The 16,294-nt window shown below is 34.8% G+C and overlaps 1 protein-coding gene across 11 annotated transcripts in view; it reads left to right on the top strand.

Annotated features, from left to right (window-relative positions):
- MYCBP2 (MYC binding protein 2) overlaps positions 1 to 16,294 on the top strand; it is a 173,245-nt gene that overhangs the window by 148,500 nt on the left and 8,451 nt on the right. For 10 of the 11 annotated variants that reach the window (XM_050333825.1, XM_050333831.1, XM_050333830.1 and 7 more), the window contains 13 exons: positions 1,076 to 1,236; positions 1,446 to 1,602; positions 2,211 to 2,435; positions 3,054 to 3,119; positions 3,741 to 3,980; positions 4,119 to 4,217; positions 5,126 to 5,206; positions 6,464 to 6,730; positions 8,773 to 9,056; positions 9,323 to 9,419; positions 11,237 to 11,356; positions 13,119 to 13,220; positions 14,564 to 14,692. In XM_050333825.1, coding sequence (XP_050189782.1) covers positions 1,076 to 1,236; positions 1,446 to 1,602; positions 2,211 to 2,435; positions 3,054 to 3,119; positions 3,741 to 3,980; positions 4,119 to 4,217; positions 5,126 to 5,206; positions 6,464 to 6,730; positions 8,773 to 9,056; positions 9,323 to 9,419; positions 11,237 to 11,356; positions 13,119 to 13,220; positions 14,564 to 14,692 — 2,028 coding nt within the window. The remainder of the gene's footprint in view (positions 1 to 1,075; positions 1,237 to 1,445; positions 1,603 to 2,210; positions 2,436 to 3,053; positions 3,120 to 3,740; positions 3,981 to 4,118; positions 4,218 to 5,125; positions 5,207 to 6,463; positions 6,731 to 8,772; positions 9,057 to 9,322; positions 9,420 to 11,236; positions 11,357 to 13,118; positions 13,221 to 14,563; positions 14,693 to 16,294) is intronic. The other variant, XM_050333822.1, reaches the window with a different exon arrangement.

The following is a 16,294-nucleotide window of genomic DNA, read 5'->3' as shown; positions in this document are numbered from 1 at the left end:
GAGAGGAAAGAAAAGAGAAAATACTTTTCAGAGAAGCTTTGTGGTTTGGTCTACTCTGTCTTTCAGTGCTCTAAGAAAAGTCCATAGTTAATTATGAAAATGTATAGTTAACTTACGTAATTCTTTATACATGTGTGTATATATAATTAATTATAGACATAATTCTATGTACACTGGACATAGTTAATGTAGTGATTTAAGAAAAATCTATAGTTAGTTATGTAAAATGGTATAGTCTTAAGATACCACGCATCCAAAAGGTATCATCATACAATCTCTTCTAGACTGAGCTCTGATTTAACATATTATCATGTTCACAAAGAATAGCTCACAAAAAAGCATGCTAGTACTGTTAAAAAGTCAGGGTTATCTTTATCACTTCAAATCTAAGCCTATTTTGAAATGAGATGTTCTGAAATGAGTCTTTTCAGCATTGTAACCTGCTAAAGCAAAACAAAATGCAAGAATTACTAAGCTGCAGAGGAGATGGTGGGAACAGGATGCTACCTACGGGATCCTTGGGGAAAATGGGAATACCCAGACTTTGAACTGTTTCTGAAGAACTGATAATATTTAGTTTAGAGTTCAGTTTAATACTTCCTAATTCATACACTGAGTATGTTCTACCACGTTACACCCTCCAGCAAAATACAGAGCAGTGTCTGATTTGATGATTCTTCCCTAGGTAAGCATGTGCCAAAAATGAATTTCAAATAATACCATGGCATTTCTAGGTATTAAAGCAGTTGAGATCCATGGGAAATCTACTTGCAAGAATATACATAGACAACTTAAAGGGTTTAAAATAACAGTTTTGAATCTGGCTTTGGATTGTCAGTATGTTGGGTCTGTGCAGCTGGTTTCTGTGGTTCAAACAGGATCAGATTTTCTTGTAAAAAAGAAGCAGGGGGAAACAATTTGTAAAAATTCTCTGACAGGAACTGCTTTAAGTTCATCTTCATTACAGGATTGCTGCAGTTAATCTTAAACCAAATAGCATAAATATTTTTATTTACTTCACCTTTTTTTTCTCCGAGAGTCTGCTAATAACCTAAAAAACTACTTTGCATCTTAGGAAAAAGACACAAGAGTATGTGAGCATCCTCTGTCAGATATAGTGATTGCCGGCGAAGCAGCTCACCCCTTACCGCACACTTTTCATCGCCTTCTTCAGACAATCTCTGATCTTATGATGTCTCTGCCCAGTGGTAGTGCATTACAGCAAATGGCCTTAAGGTAAGCACAAATTCACTATTAAAATTCTAAGAAAAGTTTATTCCTGCCTTCCTCAATGACGCATAGAAAAACTTAAGGTCCTGCCAAATTTGAAATTAAAGGTTTATAGAAAATATTTTGAGAAGCAAAAATGTAATTAATAGTTTCACTGCTAGGTTATATCTTTGAACAATATTCAAAATTTCAAAGTCCACTAAATGTGTTTTCAGGTGCTGGAGTCTCAAATTCAAACAATCCGATCACCAGTTCCTGCACCAGAGCAACGTTTTTCATCATATCAACAATATTTTGTCTAAATCTGATGATGGAGATAGTGAAGAGAGTTTTAGTATCAGCATTCAGTCTGGTTTTGAAGTCATGAATCAGGCAAGTATTCCACCTCCCTCTCAGAAGCAGAGATCATTTGTGAAGAGCATGTACTTCCCATGATGATTCTGTTTGAATTAAAAGATTGCTTATTGCAATGTCGTATTTCCTTGAATGTATCTCAGTTTGGAATCTTGTTACTGATATTTAGGTTGTCATGTTTAGCTTTAGAGGTTCAAATATTGACCCTTAACCTGTATATCACTCAAACCTAAATTTTGGAGCAGCGCATTTAAGTGCTGGTTTACAAGTGAAGTGTTTGGGGAGTGTCTTGTAGTCCATTTGTGTCATTGAGTTAGTTAATTTTTTTAAAGCTGTCTACTTCCAGTTCGTGTTTGCATATATATTTTTCCTCTGTTATTTCAAAGAGGACAAATTGTTTTCTTCCATTTATTAATACATTTAGGCATTTACTAATACATTCAGCTGTTAGCTATTAATATTTCCCTTAGTTTAAAGGACTTAGTAACTTGAACCAGTAAATGACAAATTTCTTCGAAAGCATGTTCCTCAGAACAGAAATGTCTGCATGGTTTTAAAAATGGTAAATAATGCCTGTATTTGGGCTTATTTTCAGCTGTTCCAAGTATTTTCATTTGTTTTCACAGGAACTGTGTATAGTGGTTTGTCTAAAAGACCTAACCAGCATTGTTGACATTAAAACTTCAAGCCGACCTGCCATGATTGGTAGTTTAACAGATGGGTCTACAGAAACATTCTGGGAATCAGGAGATGAGGATAAAAACAAAACTAAAAACATCACAATTAACTGTGTAAAAGGAATCAATGCACGTTACGTTTGTGTTCATGTAGACAATTCCAGAGATCTTGGGGTAAGAGGAAAATGAAATTAAATATGTCTCATTGAAGTCCAAGTTGTATGTATTTATCAATCAAGAACCACTTTTTCTTTCTTCAATTCAGTTGGTAATTCTAATTCATAAGCTCACATTTCAAAGTAAAGTTTCTAAATCCTGTAATTTTTAAAGTAGTAACTGTTAGGATCCGTTTGATTTTGTAGTCCATCTGAGTTTGCAGTTGCATGAACTTGAAACGGGGAAACTTAATTAACTGGTGTCTTCAATATCAGACACATTTTCAGGCATTTAATAATTTTAAGTTATTTTTCTTGCTCATTTCTGTAGAAGCATTGAAATAAGGAGCTTTCATAAAATTCAAACTATTTTCTAGATTTTCTACATTCTTTTACTGATTTGTTCAGTAATGTTACAAATATATTTGTATTTCAACTACAGCTCTTAATATAAAGAGCACGTTTTTTTTTTTGAGAGCTGTGCTTTGGAATTCTTTGTCCTTGGTTTTTATCACTTTTAAATTTTGGGGGGGAATGAAACGTCTTCTCTCTTTTATTACATGCTCTCTTAATATGGGAATAGTTAGAACTGTCCTCAGTTGAAGTGTTTCATTCTTATTTTGCTTGTCTGTTGCAGAACAAAGTGACTTCAATGACCTTCCTAACTGGCAAGGCAGTAGAAGATCTCTGCAGAATAAAGCAGGTAAACATTTTAACAGTCGACACAGGAAAACCGTTGTCATTTTTTGGCTGCACATGGCAAGAGATTTTTCTAAGCAAATAGTTTCCACTTCTTGTGGTAGGTAAACTACTTTACAAATATCAGGCATCAAAATAATTCTTGGGAAATACTGCATTATTAATGATAAAATTCGGCCATGTATACTGAATATTGATCAAGCTTTTACTCTAGCTTCTGGTAATAACATTGCAGTTCCATGCAAAATATATGATTCTTATAGCATTATTTATGTTAATTTAAAAAAAAAAGTATTTTAAAATAAGCTTAATTTGTTAGGTTTTCTTAATATGTGAACTCTTGCTTTGAGGATAAAAGGTATAGGTAGGCCACTGTTTCTATGAAGCTTTAAAGACAAAAGAGAGATGACTATATATAATTTTTTTAAGTTGGAGACTTTTTTTAAAATCTGAATTCACAAGGTTGAATATTTTTATAATTAAACAGAAGTCTTACTGTTCAGGATGAAAATTTCATTGCAAGCATAGTATTTGTTGCAGTGATACATGATAGGTTTGTTTTAGAGGTAGGTGACTTTTTGTTTGATGTAACATCAGTTCCCATCTTTATATTCCTCTTTAACAGGTAGACTTGGATTCAAGACATATTGGCTGGGTAACAAGTGAACTTCCTGGGGGTGACAATCACATCATCAAAATTGAATTGAAGGGTCCAGAGAACACACTAAGAGTTCGACAAGTGAAAATTCTTGGATGGAAAGATGGTGAAAGCATCAAAATAGCAGGCCAGATTTCTGCAAGTGTCGCTCAACAAAGAAATTGTGAATCTGAGACACTGAGAGTATTCCGACTTATAACATCCCAGGTGGGATTTTAATGATGCATTATACTGTGAAAGTTACTATAAATTGTAGACTTTCAGTGCTTTATGTTTTAAATTAAAATGCCACAGCTGCACAGGTTTATCTTTGAGATATGCTGATTGTCACTGTCTTTCTTCCAGGTGTTTGGAAAACTCATCTCTGGAGATGCTGAGCCAACCCCAGAACAAGAAGAAAAAGCATTACTGTCTTCCCCAGAAGGAGAAGAAAAAGTACACAATGTATTTATTTGTATTCTATCAATAATACTTTGCTGAAAAAATGATCCAGATGATTTTCAGTATTTATCCCATTTCTCATGCTACATAATTTTTAGATCAAAACAGAAGTAAAATGCCACAATTATAATTTAGGGATATGCATTAATGCACTTTAATGCACCATATCAAAGTAATGGTGGCACAAATTTGCCTGCAATTACAGAAGTACTTAACACCTGTAGGTCAACCTGGAAGTCCTTGCCTATTATCTTGTGCCTCAAGAGGGGCTCCGCTGATGTTCAGAAAAAAAATATGCAGAAACTGTACTACTATCCTTTCACCTGCTATACTTCTCTGTCTTCCAGCAAGGATTAGTTTGTGTTCCTGGAAGGGTTACTGTATATGGACTGTCCTGTTTAATAGCCAAAAATTGGACTGCCCTAAATGAAAGTAATTTTTTTTTCACATTGTAGATAGTTTTGTTCTACCCAGTAGCTTGTGGCAGTAAGTTCTATGGCGGAATTATTCATTTGTAAAAGTGTATTTTTCTCACACTGGCTGTGTGATAACTTCGTTGTGTGTTCCCTGTTTCTTTTATTATGAAACATACAAACTGAAAAATATATCCTGTGCACTGCTTTACAAAGACTTAATCACTGATTGTAATAACCTACACGAAGGGGTTGAATCTCAGATAATTGTACTCCACTTGTTTTGCTTATTATTTATTTCATTTCATGCTCAAATTCCTCTTGAAGAGGTATTTATTAACAATAGTTAAACTGATCTTGCTTACATATCTTATTTCTCTGTAGCAAAAAGCTCAAACTTTTAAAACACAGTTTGTTGATATATTCCATGTTAATTGCTACAGTAATTCTGAAATGTTCTTGAAACTTTTGATCTGATTAAATATGCTTTTTATGAAGGCAACATCAGATGCAGACCTGAAGGAGCACATGGTAGGGATCATATTCAGCCGGAGCAAACTGACAAATTTGCAGAAACAGGTTTGTTCACTTTGAAATTATTTGAGGATTAAATATTTGTGCCTTGTAATAAATATGCTTATTTTCAGTAAATATAGAACCATTTATTTGATACTTTAAATTCTTCTGTTCTTTATGAACAAATATTGGGTTATATTTTAAATAGTATGTGTGTTTATTCTAGATGAAGAATCTGCAGAAACAACACAAAGAAAATTCATTTTAGTTGGATAAAACCTCTCACCCTATTAGACTCAATTCCAAAAGTTTTAGAATTGAGTTGTAAATGGTACTTCCTCATATTTGCCGGTAATAATAGCATAGTAGTAGACCTTCACAAGGATCTAGGTGAGGTTCAGGGGCAAGAGTTTAGATTCTTAGTTTGTACATGTTTTCTCCCCATTTCTGTCATCAGAAAGTACTTAGGTTTGATAAAATTTAATTCCAAAAAGGTAATCAGTGCATAGATTCTTAAGTTACTCTTTTCTGTAATCAATGAAATTTTGGGTGTTGTGGGTTTTTTTAGCCTGTCTGTTTTTTTCCTAACATAAAGCAGTAGTTAGAGTATGTTTTCTTTTTCTTTGGAATACCTAATTTTTTTAAAATATACCCAATAAGCATCTTTTATATTATCTTTGTTATACCTATAATGGGACAAACATTGCCATAAGGATTTTCACAGTAGTGAAAAAGCTATTAATAATTTTGAAATTTGTTAGTTTAGTAAATTAAACAGAATTTACTCTTTTATCACTCAGCAAACTTTAAAATCTCTTAAAAATTATTTTTAACATGCTATTGGTAAAATTAAAATCTTGTTTCTAAAATATTTTTAATCTTCCTGAGTAAAAAACAAATAAAGAGACCTAAGTATTTTAATAAGTCCTTTTCTTTTGGTGGTATTGAGTAAATGTATTTCATAGGGATTTTATATGGGGGTTTTCTGGGTTTTTTTTAGCCTGAATTCTACGTAAAAAGTAAACTAAAAGGCAGAAACTAAAATAAAAAGGAAATAATTTCAATTAAATTTTCCAGAATAAAGATGAGCAAATTCAGTATTAAATCTAAATCTTAATTCTGAAGAATTTTATCTGATCTTTGCTTTATGCTTAAATCCAAATTTTCTTCATTTGAATTTATGTTAAAAAGTAATTTAAGCACAGGCAAAATTTCACAGGTTTTCCATTTTAGCCATAGTTGTGAAGGTGCCTAAAACACAATAATTCACTTTCTAAAAGTTTTTAGGAGTTACTCTGTATTTGGATTCTCTTTGGATAGGTGTGTGCCCATATAGTCCAGGCCATCCGAATGGAAGCAACGCGTGTGCGTGAGGAATGGGAGCACGCCATCTCCAGCAAGGAGAATGCCAACTCACAGCCCAACGATGAAGATGCTTCTTCTGACGCCTATTGCTTTGAGCTGCTCTCCATGGTTCTGGCACTCAGCGGCTCCAATGTGGGCCGGCAGTACCTGGCTCAGCAGCTGACTCTGCTCCAGGACCTCTTCTCATTGCTACACACTGCTTCCCCCAGGGTGCAGAGACAGGTGAGGGCCAGCTGTTCCTTGTTTATCTTGGTATTCCTAGAAAAATGTCTTTAGAATCCTAAAATTGTCCGTGTGATAGTGTAATGTGTATTTGAACTTTTTTTTTTTTGATTAAATATTCCACATAGGGAATGACTGTAAATAATGCAACTCATTTTGTTATCGCAGTAATGAGGAGAGGGCAAGTAAAAATTTCTGAATATGTTAAAAAAATAAATACAGAATTTCTTTTTGGAATTTAAGGGTCAGGTTTTAGGGTGTTTTTCCAGTTTTTGAATGGGGTTAAAAAGTTTTATGTGTTTGATGTATAAATACATATATGCTCCAGCACCACTACAATTTGACTGTAGGAAACTATTTGTAGGAAGCACAAACAGTGCTGAAGACAATGAAGGCTACAGTTATGAAATTAAAACAAAGTAACTTTTGAGCAAGTTTGTAATGCTTTGTCTCCAAGAGGTAGAACTGAGGTGTAGGAACCCAAAATTCCTCAATTTAGGTCATCATGAACCTAAATCAGCAAACTAAAATGTCTTAGAGTAATGTTGTTCTTCACCCTTCTTGTCCTTATTCTGAAGGGTTTTGAATAGGGCAGGGTAAAATGCTTTTTCAAACTATACATCAAAGGGACATGTGGTTTGCTTTGGCAGGGGTTGTTTTTGAAATTAAGTAGGATGCACAAAAGCAGTTAGTAATTTTTTGTGTCCTAATTGGTGGGGATCTTTTACATAAGCATGCATCTTTTGTCTGGGAGTGCTGTTGCAAAGGATTCTTCAGTCAATCTGAACTTCACAGTGTTCATTGAATCTTACTTCACAGTAGCCCAGTTGTTCATGTTTAAAACAGTTTCATTCATGTCTAGGTATGTATGTTTGGTTTGTCAGAAATTTAATTTCTGCTGCAATGACTAATTCTCTTTTTTAAGATGAAATTTCAGATTCTAAAGTTTTCACCATCTTATGACTGTGGTACTATTTAAATGTATACCAGCATTATGTATTACATTCCAAAAAAGAGACTTTAAGTACATGTATTGTATTTGTCTATTTATAAAGGACAACTTCTTCCAGAATTATTGTATATAATTGCAAGAACCAGAGGTGCTCCTTTTATATATCAGAGCTGTTCATTTTCCATTTTTCAAATGTATGAAGTTTAAAAGCTGGTGTGTTTATTTATTGCAAATAGGAGTTCTGTACAAAAAGCAGTGAAGTTTTCAGGTGTGAAGGTGTGAGGTAAGATCTCATGCCACTTCATTAGAGGGAAAGCGTATTAGAGAGTTACACAATTGCCCCAATTATACGTGTTTCCTATGCTCCAGATGTTGGTAAATATTTGCATGATTTGAGGAGGCAGTAGTTTTAATATTGTGTTTGACCTTAAGGCACAGTGACAACTAGAATTGTGGAATGACTAATGACTGTTTTGCTAAATCATCATTAACAGATGAAGCAGAGGCTTCACTGGTTAAGAATAGACCTTGAATAAGTAGAGGATGGTAAAAATGTCTGTCAAATGGACAGGATTTAAGTATACAGTGGGTTTTGAGTATTTCATTATATAGCCTGTGTAGGTAAGATGAGAGGTTTTTAATTACCAGTGTCCATTATTGAACTGGCATGACTCTTTAGCATGTGTCTTACACTCAGGCTGTAAGTGTAGTAATGTGGAACTAGACAGTTCCTTTCTACTCTTGGTATCCTCAAGCAGACTTTTAATATCTTTCTCTCTGAATTTGGGGTGTCTATCTGAGCATATGTATAGTTATATGCACATAATACAACGTCAATATATAAACACATTTGCCTTAATACACTAATGTACTATCTTGTTGTTAGCTGCTGTTCCTTCTCTAGGTGGATTCTAAGTTCCTGCAAGAGAGAAGCATTGCAGAATTTCTTAGAGTAGTAATTAAGTACAGAAATTAGATTCAGTCCTTCTTACTAAGATAGCTTGTGAAGGAGAAAGAATTTATTTGATTTTGCTTGAAAACCTCCAGCTGTCTTGGTAAGAATTCTTGCGTTCTGATTTTTCTTTTCCAGGTAACATCATTACTGAGACGAGTTTTGCCTGAGGTAACCCCTAGTCGCCTGGCTAGTATTATAGGAGTGAAGTCTCTTCCACCAGCAGATATAAGTGATATCATTCATTCAACAGAAAAAGGAGATTGGAATAAACTAGGTATCTTGGACATGTTTTTGGGATGCATTGCCAAAGCTCTCACTGTACAGCTAAAAGCCAAAGGAACTACTATCACAGGGACAGCTGGCACTACTGCAGGCAAAGGAGTTACTACAGTCACACTTCCAATGATCTTCAATTCCAGGTTTGTTTAAAAATATGTATATATTCTCAAGTTAAAGGCACCTTCTTTGAAGTCAGTTGTTGTCCTTATAATCTTTGTTTATAAATGGAAAAAACTGTATAACACTTTGGCCGTATGTCATGCTATTCATGAGTTCAATTTAAAAAAAAAACAAACCACAAGCTACTGTGTGCTGAATATGTACACTTATTTCTTTGTCATGGATTTTGACAAATAGTAACTAATTACTTGAGTTTAATTTATCTATTACTGTATGTCCTTTGCAGCTACATTCGTCGAGGTGAAAGTCATTGGTGGATGAAGGGTTCAACACCTACACAGATTTCAGAAATCATCATTAAACTCATCAAAGACATGGCAGCAGTGAGTTTCTGTCCTTAAATGTGTAGAGGATATTCAAATATTTCTGATAATGAAGAGTACATCTTTTCATTACCTTCTATTATAGTTAGCTTTGGGTTGAGCTGCTAAATGTGCATTGGTCTCAAGAAAAAAAAGTGTAGTTTTGAGGATAGAGTCTAGACTAGGAGCAGTAGCCAGTTGAGTTCTCATTCTGCTAAACAGAAATCTAGTTTTGATATAAGCTTTTAAATAAGTCTGTTGTACCAGAAATTTAAGAGGTAAGCGATTGTTGGTCATTGTCTACTTTATTAAGTTAGTAACCCGATATTTTGAATCTTGAGCACTCAGAAGTCTAATAGAAAAGTATCTGTGGAGTAAGATAACAGTATTTAGACTTTATGTGTGGATTTTCTGGTTGAAACTGACTTCTTTCTTTGACTGAAATCTACATTTATAGTTGCTTCTTACTTTAACCATCTGGGCTTAAATTTTCTATAGCTATATCTGCTTCAAACAGGTTTTTTTGCAGAAATATTGATGAAAGGTAAATCAGCTATTTCCCAGAAACAATACTGGCAAAAGAAAAAAAGTTTTGTTTATGTTACAGGGAAAGGAGTTTAGTTGGGAGGGTGTTTTTATTTCCTTCATTCTGTGTCTGCTTCAGTGAGATGCTCTAAATGACCCAGATTAGCTTCTGTGAATACTCTTTGAAAGGTGTTTCAGTATCTTCGGCTTTGGAGTCCTGCTTTCTAAACCATTCACTGTGCTTAGATTAAGGAGGTTCCTTCTCAAAGTTGATGAAGATGGATGGAAGTTCTTTGCAATTGCTGTTGATTCTGACAAGATTTCAGAATTTCACAATTCATAAGAGTTACAATTAAAGTATGTCTCTGTTTGAAAACCACACTTGAGGCGTTTTAGAGCTGCTAATTATCAGTAGGGTGACATCAATCTTACTACTCTCTTCGTAAAAGTTAGAAATGTGATTCCTTTCACAGAACTTTCTCAACATTTGCAATGTATAGTTACCTGCATCTGACTTAGTCATTATACCTTCCTTTTTAGAGTCCAGTGAGTCTCAATTATTTGTCACCTTTAGCATGAGGTTTAGAAATTTACAGATTACAATAAAAATTGAAGGAGACAGCAGTCTCTGAATCAGAAACTTTAGGGTATGAATCAGTGCCATAGGCTCAGAATATTAAAGGTTAGTTTGGAAAGTATGCTTGTACTTCTGATGTTTCCTGTGTACTCTGTTTTATTTCTTTCAAATACAGAAACTATGGAGAGTATTCAGGATGGCTGAGCTAGGCAAGTGAACCTGATTTCTCTAGGAACCCACTGTGATCTGTGTGGTGTTCACAGTCACTCACTCACCTGTACTCCAGCTCTGCATCTTTTTTTCTCCAGGAGGGATGAGGGACACTTTAGGAATATGATCTTGCATTCTGCAAATCATATGCCCTCTACCTGAATTCTGAGTTACTTATTCCAATAGCTGTTCAGAGACTGCCTCAATCAGTCACTTGAGTATTTGAGGGCTAATTTTTACCAGATCTGTGATTTGAAAATCAAGGACAGGTTGGATGGGGCTTTGAGCAACCTGGTCTAGTGGAAGGTTGTTACCTTACCCCAGCAGGGAAGTTAGAAAGAGATGATCTTCAAGGTCCCTTCCAACCCAAATAATTCTACAAAAAGACCTGATTTGTCAAAGTCATCCCTGACTACTTCTTTTTCTGTCCTGAATTGAGATCTTAACCTAATGTTGTTTGTAGCAACAATTTTAGTTGTTCTTATATTAATAAAAGCTATAATAAATTGAGTTTCCTCTTTAACAGGGTCATCTTTCAGAAGCATGGTCACGTGTGACAAAGAATGCTATTGCTGAAACCATCATAGCTCTGACCAAAATGGAAGAAGAATACAGATCACCAGTGAGGTGCATTGCAACAACCAGAGTAAGAACTTCACTGAATTTAGCATTAGTTCATTGTAAATGTGTGAGGAGAGACCATCTAAGAGCCTTCCTGTATGGTAGAACAAACTTCCTTATACAGGTTGCTTCAGGAAACAATGCAGTATATAGTTTATATTCTCCAAATCTAACTGTGTGCATAATGGACAGGTATCCAAAAGCAATCACTGTATGTCCTAATAAAAGATTTTCTTTCTCTGTGTCCCAGCAGATTTAATTTTCTTCTTTGTGGCAGAAATACACAAGTGAAAAGTGAATTGTAATTAAATATGCATCTTGGGTATCTCAGAAATAATGAAGAATAAATGTGATACCTATACATTTGGGCACTTATTCTTGAAATAATTCTGCTTTTAAGTTTGTGATACTTGCCTTTTGCTAAATTTATGAGATCATCTGTGTGGAAAAATGCAAAATATGCATCAGCTGTCTTTCTGCAGCTCTCCATGCAATTATTTTAAGTGGTTTGATTTCTAGGTTCAATCAGCTGCCACATCTCAAGGGTATTATGAAAACACTCAGTAACAGATGTTCTCTAGGACAATTAAGTTAAGCTTCACCTGTGTTTGTCTCAAAATAAAAGATTATTTGCTGAGCCCTCTATTACTTACCTGGTATGTTTTTCTTATCTTGGTCTTTCCTTTTTCCATGAATCTTTTATAGGAACTGAGACTAATTTAACCGTAATAGATTGCTTGAAATACCATGAAAAGCATATTTGTAAATTATGACATTCTTACTATTTTAGGGTGTACAGATTTTAGCTTCTCAGGCATAATAGTTGTAACAAAAAAAAAAAAAAAAATATTTGCAATGGTTACAAGCATTTGACACTCATGTTGTTTTCATTATTTTTGTTACTCATATATTCTCTGGTTTCTGGAGGTCACAGTCTTGGACTACCACTGGCAGCACCTGTCACCATATTAGTTCAGCCAGGTCTTAGAGGAACCCTGCATCAGTCCAGCTACTCTTTTGACTGACTGTAGCTCTATCATGTGTTTTTTTGGGGAGAGTCCAGTAGAGTTTTTCAACAAAAACAATTTTGTTCAAATCAAACCTTTGATTAAAAACTATTCCAAAATGCAGCTGTCAAGTGTGTTTCAGTTTGGGTTGAAGGCTACTGACAAATTATCTACATGTAGCTCATCTCTTCAGGATTTCACAGTAGTCAAAGGAGAAGAGAGAAAAGCTTCCTCTGAATAGTTACCTCAGAACTGCTTTTGGTAGGGTACTCTAGGTAATCTCAAATGTGAGGAGTGAGCAGAGAACATAGGAAAACCAGTCTCATTAAGCTAAACTTTTGTGGGGGTTAGTTTTGGGGTTTGTTTTTATTTTTATATTTATTAGTCTGTGTCCTTGCATTTTGTACCTTCCCTAAAGCCTGCAGTGTTTGGGAGCAATATGCAAGTCTGTATTTGCCATAGTTCTCTGTAATGAGCTGTTGTTGTTCTTTCTTCACTTTTTCTTTCCTGTGTGGTAGCTACTGTTTTTATAACCATAAAGTGACATACCTGAAAGAAACAAGGTAGTTCCCAAAACGCCAGTAAGTTTTATTGTATCTGCAACTTATTTTAGAAAATAAAGAACTTGGGTTGTGTAAGCAGGCTTCAGCTAGCAATAATCGTTTGCAGGTAACAGTGACATTCTTATCAGCCAAAGTTTATCTTTTTAGTATTTGTTTGAGTTTTGATTTTCATTCGTAATGTGTCTAAGACATTTAATTCTACCTTACCTTTCAATAGCTGTGGCTGGCCTTAGCATCCCTCTGCGTTCTTGATCAGGATCATGTTGATAGACTATCCTCAGGAAGATGGATGGGAAAGGATGGGCAACAGAAACAGATGGTGAGACTGAAAATCATACGGCTTTGTGTTTATTTTTATTTATTCAGTTATCAAAGAATTTAGAATAATGGTAGGGAAAGGTACGCTTAGCTTGACCTTATTTGTCCCTTTTGTTCCCAGGGGAGATTGTACATACATATTTGAAGTATTTGTGTTCTAGACAAGCACGGCTCAGAAAACAGAAATTTTAACTTAAAACAATAAGGTTAAGTTCAGGATGAAGCAAGCCCTTCTTAACACCTGTGGGATGGATTTTTGAGTAGATTGACTCAGTTGATACAACAACCTCTATCAGAGCTTTTTCTTTCTGTCTTAATCCCTGTCACATAGTAAAATCAATTCTTTTGTGTTCCTCAATAACCACTTCTCTGTAATTTAGCTTCCTCTTCCCCATCTCAGTAGAGAATGATTATCCTGAAGAGAGAGAAACTGTTTCTAACTGAGTGGGAGGCAAGGAAAGATTGTGCACTAGCAACCAAGGATACTTGGAGCAAATAATTCTTAGAGCTGCTGAACCCAGCCTGAAATTCCCCAATCCTGTTTCACATCATATTCAGATGTTGAGGGTGAACTGTGTGTCTCCCTACCAGAACTGCTTTGAAAGAACTCTCTTCCAAGTTGCATGAGCAGTATCATGGAAACCACATGTTCTGTGATTACAATGGAAACTTGTTCTCAAACATATGCATAATCAAAATCAGTTGTTGAACTCCTATTTGTGCAGGTATTTTGAACTGCAAAACACAGCCGTGTTGAATTTAAAAAAAAATTGTATCAGTAGAGACACTTAATTTTATGATGGATTTTGAAGTTTGTTATTTCAACCATATTGCCTCTGAGTTATAGATGACCTACAGCTTTGTTTAGATGTTTGAACAGAGTAAACATACCATATCAAAGTAATGAAGGGTAAAATATCATGCCTGCTGACTAAGCTTGAGTACTCGGATCTCTGAACTTCTCTGTTAACATGCCCATAACCCACTGTTACCATGTAAATCTCTTCTCTAGTTTCAACAGAAATCTCTTCAACTAGTTTCAACACTAGTTAAAAACAATGTTTCAACTACATTGTTGAAAAACACATTTTTGCTACATCACACAAAACATGAGATGAAGAATATCAGAAAAACTGATGCCATAAATTGAGGCTTTTTGTGACCAGGAGTAATTGTTTAAATATTGATTATTCTAAAGCATTAATAGTCAAAACAAGCTCTTTATAGCCCTTTATAAATTAGAGGGGAAGTGTGGGGTGTATGACTGGGGGGGAGAATAAAAACAGGTGGTGAAAGGAAGTGATAAAGAGGAATTATTTAATATTTTTTCTTATATTCTCTCAGCCAATGTGTGATAACCATGATGATGGTGAAACTGCTGCAATCATTTTATGTAATGTCTGTGGGAATTTGTGCACAGATTGTGACCGATTCCTTCATCTCCACCGGCGAACAAAAACTCATCAGAGACAGGTAGAGTATACATGACATCATGTTGTATGCACTGCATACATTGTGTGCATTTCCCCAAATAATATATAAGCAAAAGGCAGTAGCAAGTATCAAATCTGCAAAGGGTGTTTTATTTTACTTTGGAGATGGGATAGATAAGCTTCCATTTAATTCTTTTTTGTTGTTTTTAGTTACATTTTCTTGTCGCTTATCTTTGAAGATTAGAAAATCTTGTAGCAGTCCCTAATTCTAGTTCTTGTGCTACATCAGCTTTTTCTCTCTTGTTTAACATTGGGTCAGAATGCTTCTTTAGGAGAATTTAGGAGCTCCCTAGACTTTCTTAAGTGTACATTGGTTCTTTATTCCTGTTAAATTATATCTCCTTTACTTCTACCATATGACTTAGGGCTTATCAACCTATTAATTTCTAATGTATGTATATTTTTTTAATATCCAGGAAGACCATTTGATAGCAAATATTCCTACTGGTTCTTCTATGTCAATCTTATTGCACAATATTCCTCTGGCTTTCACTCTGTTTTCACAGATAAATATGTTGTCATATTTGTAAGCTTGAAAATTTTATGACTTCTTTTGGGTTTTGTTTTTAGTATTAAAACTTTGACTTAGATTTGAGTTTTTGCAAATTGCTGAGTACTCTGCTAATTAGTGTTCTTTTGTGTTATTCTTTTATCCTTTTCATCTCTAAACTTGCAACTACATTCTCCGCGGAATTTTTCTTTTTCTGATTGAAATTAATGTTGAAGATGCTTTTACTTCTGGAATTATTGAACATTTCCTCTTTCTTGACACTATTTCTCTCTCACGTTTTTTGTGGTCCTTTCTTTTCCCCTTTCCCTCTTGGCTACTTACACAAAGGTTAAAATAGTAAATGTTATTAATAAAGTTAATTCAATGGAAATCATTCCTCTTCTCCCTCTCCTAGAATGCATCTATATTAACTTTTTAATTATGATTAGGAATGGGTTTTTAAAGCAGATATGATCATCTCTCTTTAACATGCTTTGATTTCTGTCATTGAGCAGTCTTGGAGTGTATGAACTGGATTGTTTTCAGGTGAAATTAAGAACAAAAGATAGGGGGACACACAGCTAATGAGTCATTCAGTGCACGGGATCAGCTAGTCTAGAGCACGTGTGATGTAAACATCAGACCACTGGTGATCGGGTTTCACTCTACAGTGGAACACTCCTCCCTGGTCCCTCTGCAATTGCAGTGAAGTCTCAGCCTGACAGTTCCATGGGCATCTGTTATCTTCTATTTCTTAGCCATAATCTTTGCAATCCCCTTAGAAACTTTCCTGTTTTGTCATCCTAGGAAGATAATTTTTTGTGTCTACTCTTCTGTCATGGCACAGCACAGTCTAGTCTCATTTATTTTTCTGATTTCTCCTATATAGCCTGTTCAGATTACAGTTGATAAAAAGTAAGTTCTTATCTCATAGAAGTCCTCACATTTCTCCTTTAATCTGTCCAAAATAGCTACTTATCAGATTTTCCTATTTACTTCTAAAAGCATGTTTAAACTTTTGCGCTTTATTCACCACCTTTACCTTTACATCTCTCAGTGTTAAGCCCCCCAATTTCAATTTTAAGTTCTGTC

Source organism: Myiozetetes cayanensis, unplaced genomic scaffold (genome assembly GCF_022539395.1).
Source record: "Myiozetetes cayanensis isolate MyiCay16 unplaced genomic scaffold, myiCay2020 scf5-8, whole genome shotgun sequence".
Lineage (NCBI taxonomy): Eukaryota > Metazoa > Chordata > Aves > Passeriformes > Tyrannidae > Myiozetetes > Myiozetetes cayanensis.
This window is presented reverse-complemented; position numbering and strand designations above follow the sequence as displayed.